Source organism: Neospora caninum, chromosome IX (genome assembly GCF_000208865.1).
Source record: "Neospora caninum Liverpool complete genome, chromosome IX".
Taxonomy (NCBI): domain Eukaryota; phylum Apicomplexa; class Conoidasida; order Eucoccidiorida; family Sarcocystidae; genus Neospora; species Neospora caninum.
The window spans coordinates 3,295,438-3,307,536 of NC_018390.1; the positions used below are offsets into that span (position 1 = coordinate 3,295,438).

The 12,099-nt window shown below is 54.4% G+C and overlaps 1 protein-coding gene across 1 annotated transcript; it reads right to left on the reverse strand.

Moving 5' to 3' along the window:
* On the reverse strand, positions 1–10,362 carry NCLIV_042460 (conserved hypothetical protein; the record flags this gene model as incomplete). Its single annotated transcript, XM_003881163.1, has 10 exons — positions 1–51; positions 1,366–1,431; positions 1,943–1,990; positions 2,736–2,813; positions 3,381–3,898; positions 4,428–4,500; positions 4,862–4,901; positions 5,263–8,805; positions 9,112–9,214; positions 10,242–10,362. 10 exons carry the CDS (start codon positions 10,360–10,362, stop codon positions 1–3), a joined length of 4,641 nt encoding a protein of 1,546 aa, XP_003881212.1.
* Between the last annotated feature and the right edge of the window lie 1,737 nt (positions 10,363–12,099).

The window sequence follows — 12,099 nt, forward strand, 5'->3', positions numbered from 1 at the left end:
TTACGTGCCATTCATAAAATCTATGAGAGCTTCCTCTGCAGGCGAGTTGACCTGAGTAGCCAAAGACACAGAAAACATGCGACGCACTCCGCGTCCGCACTCTCTTTTCATCGTTTCGAAACCTTCCCTCCCCCAACGCCGCCTGGAATCAGAGATCCACAGTGTGGAAACACAAGTATATATGCACATCTCAGTAGTGCAAATGCACATATACGTATATTCATCCATACATATGTGAATGCGTTTTTGCTAGATGCATATGCATATATACAGTGTACATATCTATCTATCTATGGATCTATATATATATATATATATATAAGTCTATATGGATGCCTAAATATATGGTATCTGAACACCTTAGTATGCACGGAGAGCTCGTTGGTTTACATCACTTTTGGATACGACAAAGTGAAGAGAGGAGACAGGACATGCGGAGACTTGCAGGTATACAGGAAAACACTTGTCTGCATTCCTTCACTGTTCGGTTGTACCTCTTCATATGCGCAAGCAATCAGGGAGACGATCTGATGAAACGAAGGCCGCTGTCGAGGATCCGAATGTGTGCAGCAGCGAATGAGAACCTGCCGCCGAAGGACAAAACGAGGAAACATGGCCGGGCGCGAGCACAAAAAAAGCCGTCAAAAGATGCACCGAATCCATCCCTAGACAGTATACACATGCATGCATACAGATGTATCCGTTTGCATGCATGCGATTGGAATTCTTTAAATCCCTACTTTCTAACTCACTCGCATCGACATACATCCATGTACGTCTCTACATGCAGTATCTATATACGCAGGTGGGGAACTGGATGCATTTACGTAAGCGTTGCGTGCTGCCAAGTATGCAATTTCCCCACAGTACCATTTGGGCAGTGTCAGGCGTTTCTACAAAAAAACTTCCTTCCAGCGAAAGTGAGTCACGCAAAGAGGTCCTAACGCGCCCCTTTCTTTCTGTATTTTGGTTATGCAATTCGTCCATAAATTTAGCCAGACTTGCTCTCAAAGAGAGATCGCCGACAAACTCTCGTACCTTCCTTCAGATCCCGGGCATTCTCGCTGGATGACCTCTCGAGTTTCAACGCCACTACAGTGGAGATACGAGCATATACATATATATATATATATATATATATAGACAGATAGCTAGATATTCCGTAGGCGGGTGACTGCGTTAACCCCTTCCCATTTGTGTATGTATATAGAAATATATGTGCAGAGCGAGAGACTGAGAGAGAGATCCAGCGTGAGAGAGATGCACGCGGTAGAAAGGTAGAGGGATCTGCATATATATATATATATATATATTTATATGAATATATTTATTTATAAACCGAGAGAGAGCGAGGGGGAGACTTACTCTCAAGGAGGAAGGAACGTGAGGATCGAGTTCCGGAAGCGTGTCCCGCGCTAGCGCCACCGCCCCCTGAGGAAGGAGACGCAAGAGACATGGCCATAAAATTGGAAGCAAAAAAAAAACGCTGAGAGCGCTGCTTGCCGACGAAAAGAGACAGAAGATGCTGGAGACGCAACCGGCTGGGAGACAAAGTCTGTGCATCCGCAGCCGTGACCAGCCCCGCTTCTCTCTCTTGCTCGTGAGAGGAAGCGGAAATCCTCTCCTCCCACTGCGTCCTCGTGGGGCGCTCGACAGACGAAGGCGCAAGAACTTCGTGGACCATGCGTTCGTCTACACAAGGCGAGAATGCGGAAAACGAAGGAAACGCACGAGAGACACCAGAGAGAGAGACAGAGAGGAAGAGACTGGAAGAGAGACGAAGAAAGAGAGAAAGAAGCCCTTGCAAGAGGGTGGCGAGAAGGCGCTCGTCCGTCTTGAAAGAGAAGACCGAAACTCGAAGAGTAGCGGCAGAACGAAGCGGACACAGTGAGACTACAGGAAGGCAAACGCAAGCGGCGGCGACGGATCTTCTTGCGCTTACGATGATTTGGGCTGGACTCATGAACTGATGGGGAACGAGGCCGCTCAGCTGAAAAAAGGCGACACAATTTTTGAAACCGCAACAGCACGTGAAGGCGCGTTTTCCAACATCAGTGTCCATGCATGCACACATATCGACGCAAGAAAAGGAACGGCAGCGCGCCAAAGCGCATGCACGCTGTCACTGCATACGCGCCGACACAGCCAGCTTTCTACACACAGTTACTTACATACCTCTCCATGTACAAAAATACAAACACCCCTTCATATTGTAAACATATATAAAGATATATAAACACATCCATATATAGATCTATGTATATGAGTAGATATAGGCACGTAAAGATCGACGCCGGGGAGTTGGCGCCTCAATGGGACTGCGTTGACGAGCTGCAGATGAGGACAGCACCGTGAGATGTGTGTGCAGAGACTTCTCGGGTCTCTCCTTGATGCACAAACTCTTTCCCGCCAGGAGACCTCACACCCCAGCCATAATCCATCTTAGGCTGAGTGCTGTTTAGGCGGGGGAAGAAAGATCCGCTCTGGCCCGCGTGCACACAAAGAGCCGCCGAGCGTTCCTCCTGGGCACATGGGGCGACTGCGCAAGAGAAGCACGAGCACGCGGACTCCCCAAGCTGCAAAGGCGCGCGTTGAAACAGTTACACATCCGCGGGCGAAACGTTCGAAGCAGCGAAGAGAGGTTCTCACGTGTGCGTGAGCCGCGGCAACCATTCCTTGGAATGGAAGCAGAAAAACCCGTAAAAAACCGAAAGAGACTTCGCAGATTCGCGTACCATTTGCCAAAGAATCACCCCGAAAGCGTGGATGTCGGCAGAGCCGCTTGTCTGGGGGGGAATGTAGCCGAGGAGTTCCTGGGCAAGGCAAGAGAAAAGGCACTTGGCGACGTGTACAGACACCCGAATGGGAACACCCAACACGCCGCACGCATGCACGCGCCAATGCACCACTCGATCCCACACGAAAACGGGCAGTCTGCGATGTTTTTTCCATGTAAATGATTATGAAGGCGCGTGTTCTCCCCGCACAGCGACACCGACCCACACACTCACCGAATGCGAGGAGACAGAACTGCATGTCTCTGATTCATGCGTGCAAGGACACATGGCAGTGTAGGTGTGCGTGTGGAAGCCCCAGAGACGACGACCATCCACGCGACAAACGCCGAGAGTCTCCGACTCCCCCGCGATCGTGCGCAATTTGGGCAAATTAACACCTCTCCGTGCGCCACTCTCTCCCGTTTCTCCTCTGTTTTTTCGTGCCTCCCTTTCGCCCCTTTCTCTCCTGGTCACGCGCCGCACTCGTCTCTTTCTCTCCCTCACATGGTCCCCGTAGCTGCCTGGCTCTCTCCTCAAACCCCCTCTGTCTCTCGCGCCTGGCGCCTTCTCCTTCGCTTCTCGCACGCCCTGGCGAAGTCTTACCTCGGGCGACGCCCAGTTCACGCGTTTCAGCCACGCAGTGTCTTCCTCGTCTGCAGTGAAGTCCGTCTTTTCTTTTGAACTCTGACTGTTGGGTCGGTTCTGCGAACGGGGCTCACGTCTCTCGTCCTTGCCTCCCCGCCCCGCGATTCGCCTCTGGGTAGAGCCCTCGCCGGAACTGGGCGCAGTGACAAATCTTCCCAGCTGGTGCCTCAACCCTTCTCGCTTTTTGTCGCCAACTGGCGAGGCGACGCCCGAGGCGAAGCGCTCAGAGGGACAGGCGAAGGAGAGCGTGGGAGAACGCGAGAGCGCAGAGCAAGGCGGGGAAACAGACGGCGAAGACGGACACGGCAGAGACAGCTGAGACTTGCGCACACTCGGCGTCGAGGCTCCGGGGCCGAGGCGAAGACAGTCGAGGAAGGGAGGGAAAACGGAAGCAAAAGACCCCGACAGCGCGGCCGCGTCCCCAGCTGCGCATGCATGCATGAGGGCGCAACACCACTGGTGCACGCTCTTCACCGCTGCAGAGACAGAGCGCGGGAGATCGAGAGAGACAGAAAGGCGATGTGGTGCCGACACAGGGGACGGGTTTTGCCCACATGCAAGGCTGGCGGGAGAGAACAAGCAGAGAGAAGACGAGAGACGAATAGGGAGACACAGAGGCACAGCGACCGCACACAAACGGAAAAAGAGAAGAACGGGAGGAGAGAGAGGCAACACATGCGCAAAAGGGGAGACAAAAAACAGAGCGCGTTTGGGTGTCTCGTGCTACAAGACCAAGGCTCAACTGGATGGGTTGCCAGTCGCTGTCGAGACAGAGCACATGGAGAGACAAAGAAACACACTGGACGCCGCTTCTCTCGCAAATGGCTACTGATGTGAAGCGATGTAGACAGATATGTATATGCGTGTATCGATCTACGCCTGATTGTTCCTATAGACATATGCGATTACAAACGCTGTGCCATGAAACAATGTGTGCAGGGAGAAGGAAAAGACGCGATAGGTTTCGGGTTCGCCTCAGCCGTTTCTTCTGTTCGCGCGTCTCACCGAGGCCAGTCAGCTTCGCATTCATGGCGTCATCCACCAGAATATTCCCCGGCCGCAGTTCGAGACGGGAAATCTGAAAACACGAGAAAAAAGGTCAAAGAGCTTCAACGACTCTTCGCCACACATGGCTGCGCCACGCATGCGCATCCACACGTATACATAAATGCACATCTATGTACACGTTTACGCATGCAACATAGACAAACATATATGTGTATATGTATGCAATGCTTTATGCATGTGAGCACGCGTAGCTGCATGCAAGCGTTTCGATGGCTGACTACGGCAGTGGGTGCATGCGCATGTGGACAGGTAGGAGGACGGTCGCGCCTATGCCGGCGTGTGTGCATCTCTGCAGGTAGCCAGTCTAGGTGAGACCCAGAAGAGAAGCAAAGTGGAAATGCCCAGAAAATCGAGGCGCGAGGCGAGCTCACTCCTTTCCGTTGGAGATACGCGCAGCCCAGAGCGATGCCCCTGAAGCACGCAGATGCGGAGACACTCGAAGCTGCGTGTTTTGGAGAGCGCACCCCGCGGCCGGCCGCGAGGACGAAAATACTGAGAATCGTGGACAAGGCACCCGATGCGTCGCGCCGCCCTTTGGCCAGTGGCGAGGAGACGTGCTGGGAGAGTGCAGAGAGCGAAAATGACGCTAACTTTCACGCATGCTGGCAGGGCAAGACAGCCGGACGTAACCGGTGGACTCTAGGAAAGGAAAGGTTCGACGTCAGCCTCGTGAGGCCGTACAGAACTGTCGAACTGAAATCGAATAAACAGAGAAAACCGGGACGAGCCGCGACGTGCGAAAAGCTTTCTCGTCCCGCGGTTCCCGTCTCACCGAGCTAGGCGAAGCGCGGAGTGTATGGACAGCCTGAAGCGCGTGGAGGAGGCGCTGCGCCGGCGCCAGTCGTGCTGCAACCGCAGTCGTTCAAATTCCGCCGACTTTGCTTGGAGAGCCGTCCGCGCTGGACCGGGTGTGGGGCGCAGTGCTCCATCTGGAAACGACGCAGAACCATCTTGGAGTCCGTCTTGTACACACGTGGAGCCTCCGCTCTCTCCTCTCTCTTCTGTTCTTTCTCTTGGTTCGCGTTCGTCGGTCTCGCGTTTGTGCTGTGAAGAGGGATGCGCAGGTTCGCGTATCCACCCTTCGCGTCTCGGCAGCGCAGAAAGACGATGCGATCCGCGCCTTGGCGTCAGCCAGCGTCCAGAGCTCGCGAGAGAACGCGAAGACGCCCGCACAAGTTCGTCCCGCGCCGCCAGGCCGCGTGGCTTGTCCCTCTCGGCTGCGCGCGCGTCTGCAGTCTTTGTGGAGTCGCCAGGCGAAGCTGAGGACTCGCATGCAGCTCGACTTTTGACGGGGCGATCATGCGTCGCCTGGATCACGTGCGACGCGTGCGGAGCTTGAGACCGGCCGAGCCTTTCCGCCTCGCTCGAAGGTACGAGAGGAGACGCAGAAGCGACTGACTGGCAGCGCGAAGGCGCGGAGCCCGACAAAGAAGGGGTGACACGCGCGTAACGGAGAGAAAGTGGAAGGACACAGAGGGGCGAAGGAGAAAAAGGAGAGAAGCCCGACGCGGAGAGACGCGAGATGTCCTCAGGAGCAAGCGTGGCGGGAAGGGAAGCGACGGACTCGCCAGGCCTGGGTGGGGTTTCGCAGGGATGACAGGGCGGGCGCGTTTCACATGAGCATTCGTTTGCCCTTGCGAACGCAAGAGTCAGCCTTCCATCTTCGTCTGTGTTTCTTCCACTTCCGCTCCGCGTTATCTCTTCTCGCTCGGCCACATCTCCCCTGGTCTCCCTGCCTCGCTCCCGTCGTCTTCCTGTTTTGGCTGGGAGGTCCGCGCTGGAGCTTTTGAGTTCTTCGCGGGGGACTCCACGGTCGCCCGCGTACAAGCCAGGCCGGCACAGCTGGCGAGGGCGATGGAGGGGAGAGTCGAAGAAGAACGAAAGTGAGCGACGAGGCAGAAACTCAGTGACCAGCCAGAGAGCGGGGCCGGAGCCACAGAGTGGACACACACCGTCGGCGACGCCCAGAAGGAGAACAAGGTGCGGATGCCGAAGCAGCGAGAGGCGATAGAGGATCAAGGTAGCCACCGCGCGCGGATGAGAGAGAAGCGGCTGTCGCTGAGACTGGAAAGCGGCAGACGACGGACACGCAGAAGACGAGAAGACAGAGAAGGAAGAAGAGAGAGACGAGGCAGAAGGACGCCGCACGACGGGCGCTGCACTGAGAAAAGGCGCAGTGAAGAGCGGCTCTTGCGAGTGTTCACTTCTTTCCTCACACGAGGCGTGCGACAACGCCTCCGTCCAGCATCGCGTTTCGCCTCGCGGCCGTGTTTCGGCAGGAAGGTTCGTTGGCCCTTGCGGTGTTGAGTGCCGGCTTGAAGGCCTTTCAATGCCGGCTTCTTCGCCGAGAGCTGCGCAGTCGGTGACGGCCCTCGCCTCGCCGGTCTTCTCTCCCTGGCTGCGTTCGAGACGCGCGGGAGGTTCTGCCGCGCCTTCCTCGCCTGCGTCGGGCCGCGCTGCCGGCCCCTCCTTCGGCTTCTTCTCTCGCTTTCCTCTCTGCCTTCTTCGCCTCTCTCCCGCCCCGCCGCTCGCGCTCCCAACTGCGCCCGGCTCCCCTTCTGCAACGCCGTGAGAGCCTTTTGCGTGTGGCGATCTGCCGCTCCGCTCCAACCGCGATCTGCGCTGGCTGCTCCCAGAGGAACCTCGTCCTCGAACAACACAAGGGGAAGACGAAGACAAAGAGGAAGAAGACGAAGAGGAGGAAGAGGAAGACGAAGAGGAGGAAGAGGAAGAAGATGCAACCTGGGGATCCGTTTTGCCTGTTTCGGTTTGCCCCCGCGATGCGTGAGAGCGTTCAGAGACGCACGCGTTCGGCTCTTGGAGCGAGAACTCGCAGTGTTTCGTTTCTGGCGACTGGGTGTCGTGCGCAGCGTCGCCATCCTCAGCCGCTTCACCAGGCAAGTGGAAGGCGGGGACGAGTTCGAGGCACACACTCTTGCCCAGCCACGAGCCTTGCCAGCGCGTGGAGCATCGCGAGTGCGTCTCTCGACACGAGGCACACGAGGCACAGGCTGAACAAGAGGAAGGCCAGGAACAGAGGGGCGAGGGAGGCGAGAGGAGGGGTTGGACGAACGTCAGTTGGTGGAAAGGGATCAAGAAGGAGAAAGAAATGAACCCACGAAACGCGAGGCTGAGGAGACAGCTGCCGCCTTCGCCTCGGGCGGCGCCTTCGCCGTCAGAGCCTGCGGAATGGGAGGCAGGTCGACCGTGAGGACTTGAGCACCCCTGGCCTGTCGCCACAGAGGCAGAAGGCGAGGAGCACGAAGGCGTACCCGGCGAGAGAGTCTCAGAAAAAGAGACCGCATGCAGCGAACGGCGACACAAGGAACAGGCGTGGCGAGGCCGGAGACGCGTCCCAACCGAGGACGACGCGAGGAAAGGAGACCGAGTCGAAGCGAGAGACGGAGGCGAACAGGCAGCGAAGGGACTCCCGCAGTCCCTTGGGGCTTGCGTTTCGGCCCCGTCTCTCGCACGGCTCGCCAGAGAGGCTTCAGACGACGGAGAAGGAAGAGCGAGGCGAGGGCCGAGAGGCCCAGCCGGCACTGCTCCCCCTGTCCCACGAAACAGCTGAGAAGTGTCGCAGCACGAGGACGCGTGAGACTGCGGCAGGCGCGCCTCTTCGCCCCTGCCGTGCCTCCCTCCACGTTCGTTTCGAAGTCCTGGAGGACCGGGAACCTGTGCGGCGCCTACAAGAGACGGCACCCTTCCCTCGTCCCCCCCGAACGCTCCCTCCTTGTCTCTGTCTTGTCTGGAGAAGTCGCCGCCGCACTCTGTGCAGGTTCTCGCCCCCGCAGCTGTGGGTCGTCTCAGTTTCTCGAAAGCGCTCTCTCCTCTCCCCTCTTCTTCTCTTCGCGCCGGCGCCCAAGCCTGCGTCTCAGGTCCGAATATAGAGGCAGCGACACATCGTCGCGCGGCCGCCCGCGCGCCTTCTGTTTCGGGCTCCCTCGCGATCTCGTCTTCGCCACTGCTTGTCGTCCCGCCGCTGGGGCTGCTGCTGACGCTGCGCCTGGCCGCGAGCGCTCGGAGAGCCTCGCCGCCTTGGTGCGGGGCCAGGTTGGCGAGGAAGAGCGGAAACGGCGAGGGACAGATCGAGACGCCCGGGGGACAGCTCGGAAGATCAGCCGTCGGGGGATTCTGGCCTCGCGGCGCCGGCAGAGACGCGGCCGGATGGGGATGCGCGAGCGTTAGAGCTGGACGAGGCTCCGGGAGGAAAAACTCGGAGGGGGGGAGAACGCCCGGAAAAGGAAACGAAGACGAGGGCGGCGACCGTGGCAACGCGCCGCTGTAGTAGCGTGAGTGCTTGTTGTAGTCAACTCTGGAAAAGCGCAGAAAACGGAGCAGAGAGACGGAAGTGAGAGACAAACGAAGACGGAGATAGCGAGAGAGGGAAACCGACACGTGGCACAGAGATCCAGAGACAAACGCGGAGCGTCAGGTCGCACGCAGATGCACGCGAAAAAGACAGAGGGAAGCGCGAGGAGAAACAGGGGGAAGCGTGAGGAGAAATGACGGCACTTGGGAGAAGAGACGCGAGACAAGCGGGCGGGGCGGCGAGTCGAGAGAACGAAGGTGGACAAGGAGAGAGCCTTTCTCGCCCCTTTTCTGGCAGTCGCTCACGCACTTGAGGGCCTTGACGAGCTGGAGTACTCGACTTCTCTGGCCGAACGTGGTGAGCCCGAGATCGCGTCGGAGAATGTCCTGCGTTAAATTCATGAAGCGTGCACCTGCAAAGAAAGGAGAGAACTGCGAAGTGCTGAAAAGCAATCCGACAGCAGGACGGGCGGACGCAGGCGAAGAGACACCGGTGGCGAGACGGCCGGAGGTGAGGATCGGAAACAAGTTTTTTCGCCGACACTCGCAGCCTCCTCTCTTTTGAAGCAAAAGACACGAGAAAGCAGGAAGACGGAACAAGAAAAAAAGAAGTGGCCTAAAGCACGCAAAGCACACAACTGCATTGTTGCCAGTCTTCAAACAGAGATGACCACATGCATATACGTATCTACAAATATCTACCTATAAATGTACACACAATAATATACATATACCAATATCTATCTATCTATCTATCTATCTATCTATCTATCTATCTATATCTATCTATCTATCTATCTATCTATCTATCTATCTATATATCTATATCTATCTCTATCTATCTCTATCTATCTATCTATCTATCTATCTATCTCTATCTATCTATCTCTATCTATCTATCTCTATCTATCTATCTATCTATCTATCTATATATATATATATATCTATATATATATCTATATCTATCTATATCTATCTCTATCTCTATCTATCTCTATCTATCTCTATCTCTATCTATCTATCTATCTATCTATCTATCTATCTATCTATCTATCTATCTATCTATCTATCTATCTATCTATCTATCTATCTATATCTATCTATCTATCTATCTATCTATCTATCTATCTATCTCTATCTATCTATCTATCTATCTATCTATCTATCTATCTATCTCTATCTATCTATCTCTATCTATCTATCTCTATCTATCTATCTATCTATCTATCTATCTATCTATATATATATATATATATATATCTATATCTATCTATATCTATCTCTATCTATCTCTATCTATCTCTATCTATCTCTATCTATCTATCTATCTATCTATCTATCTATCTATCTATCTATCTATCTATCTATATAGGTATATGAATATTTATACAGAGAAATTGTTTTGCAACTGCGTGTGTCCTGTTGTCCTTGCGTTGTCACCTGTGAGAGCCTTTGCGCGGCAGCGATCGATAAATTCGGCAGGGAGTTTCCCGCCGTCTGTTGCGAAGCTGCTGAGGCGAGCGCAGAGCTCCTCAGGTGACCACGCGTAAGCTGAGCGCATGCAGAGACAAAAACAGCTGAGCAGGCACCGCGTGTGGCCGCATTTCGACACAAACAAAACAATTCACACACTTCTCCACCCCCGACGGAAACCAAAGATCTATCGCAAAAAACCTCCCTCCACAGACACGTACGGACTACTTCTCTCCGTCTCCGATTCAATACAAACATATATATATATATATATATATATACATAGACAGATAGATATACTTGCATGCAGACATATATGTATATATATATATATATATATATGTATATAGCTACGTCTACAGATAGATAGAGGAAAGGCAGCTTTGCGTCGTTGGAAATCGTAGAGCGGAACTGCGTCTCTACACCCTGAATACGCAGCCGGCACAGAAGGAGATGGCGACCAGAGAGGCGACAGAGGCATATCGGCAACCCCCCCCCGCCGCCCAGGAGGCGAGTCTTTTTCTAGGGAAGGGTGCACGTCCTTGCATGGCCCAGATCGGAATGTGAAACTGAAGCGCGCCTGAGGGTCGTGTGTCTTGCCGCGGAGTTTTTTGCGAGAAGAAACCGAGGATAAAGTCTTAGATTTTCCTTTATGCTCACGATCGACAAACGCCTCGGCTCTTGGGCTCGGACCATTCTGAGAGGCGGCGAGATCGAGATGCCATGGACCTGTTCAAAACGCAACATCGTGGAGGACGCCCGTCTCGCGACTTTCTTTTCCCTCTGGTGTCCCGGATGCCTGTCGCTTCTCACCGTCCTTCGTTTCATCTTTTTCGCTCTTTTCCTCGTCCCTAACTCTGCGCATCTTTCTTCCTCCTCTCTCATTTCGCGTCGGCCCCTCCGTACATCGTGTTTTGTCCCTTCCGCGTGCTTCTTTTTTTCCGCGCGTTCCTTCTCTGCCTCTTTTTCTCTCTTCCTCTGCACGCTTTGCTTCCCGTTCGCGCTTCGTTTTCTTCCTCCCTCTTTCGGCCTTCGGTTGCCGTCATGCATTGTGTTTCTCGTTTCTTGCTCCGTCTCGGCTGCAGCTCTGCGCGACCGCCTCTCTTACTTGCAGGCAAGGTGAGTGCATGCGCTCCTGGCTCTCTCCTCGCGTGCGCGTCGAGCGCGGCTGTCTCCGTCCCCGCTTCCCTGTCTCCCGGCTCTTCTCGCTCGTTCCCCACATACCCTGCCGCAGACAGGGCTGCCTCCTTCTCGGTGTCCGTACGTGTTGCGTGCGCGCAAGAAAGAGGACGAGAAACAGCTGAAAACGAAACATCGCAGAGTCCTCGACGTCTGGTCAGCTCGGCGGTCAAGGGCCAGCCCACGCAGAGACGCAGAAATCAAATCATATATATGTGGATGCACAGACAGCGCTGTAGAGAGATGTGTATATACATCTATGTACACGGACAGATGCAGTTACATATATATATATATATATATATATATATGCTTAGGTATATGTGTACAGAGCAAATGCATCTACAATATATATATATATATATATATATACGGATATATATGTACGCGACTGGATATGTTTTTACACTGTGTGCTACTTCAAACGAGGACAGCAAGCGACTGGATTACCCTCTTCGCGTTTCCGTTCCGCGAGTTGCCCCAACGCGTCGTCTTTCAACGGAACAGAGGACGTGTTGCGGATGTCCAGGAAAAGCTGGGGAGAAGAGGCGCGGCATAAGATGCCTTCTCGCCACTCGGAGAGAATGAAGAATTTTTGCGGGAGAAAGAAAGATCGAAACTGCCCAACGGCGGCGTCTCGCCACCA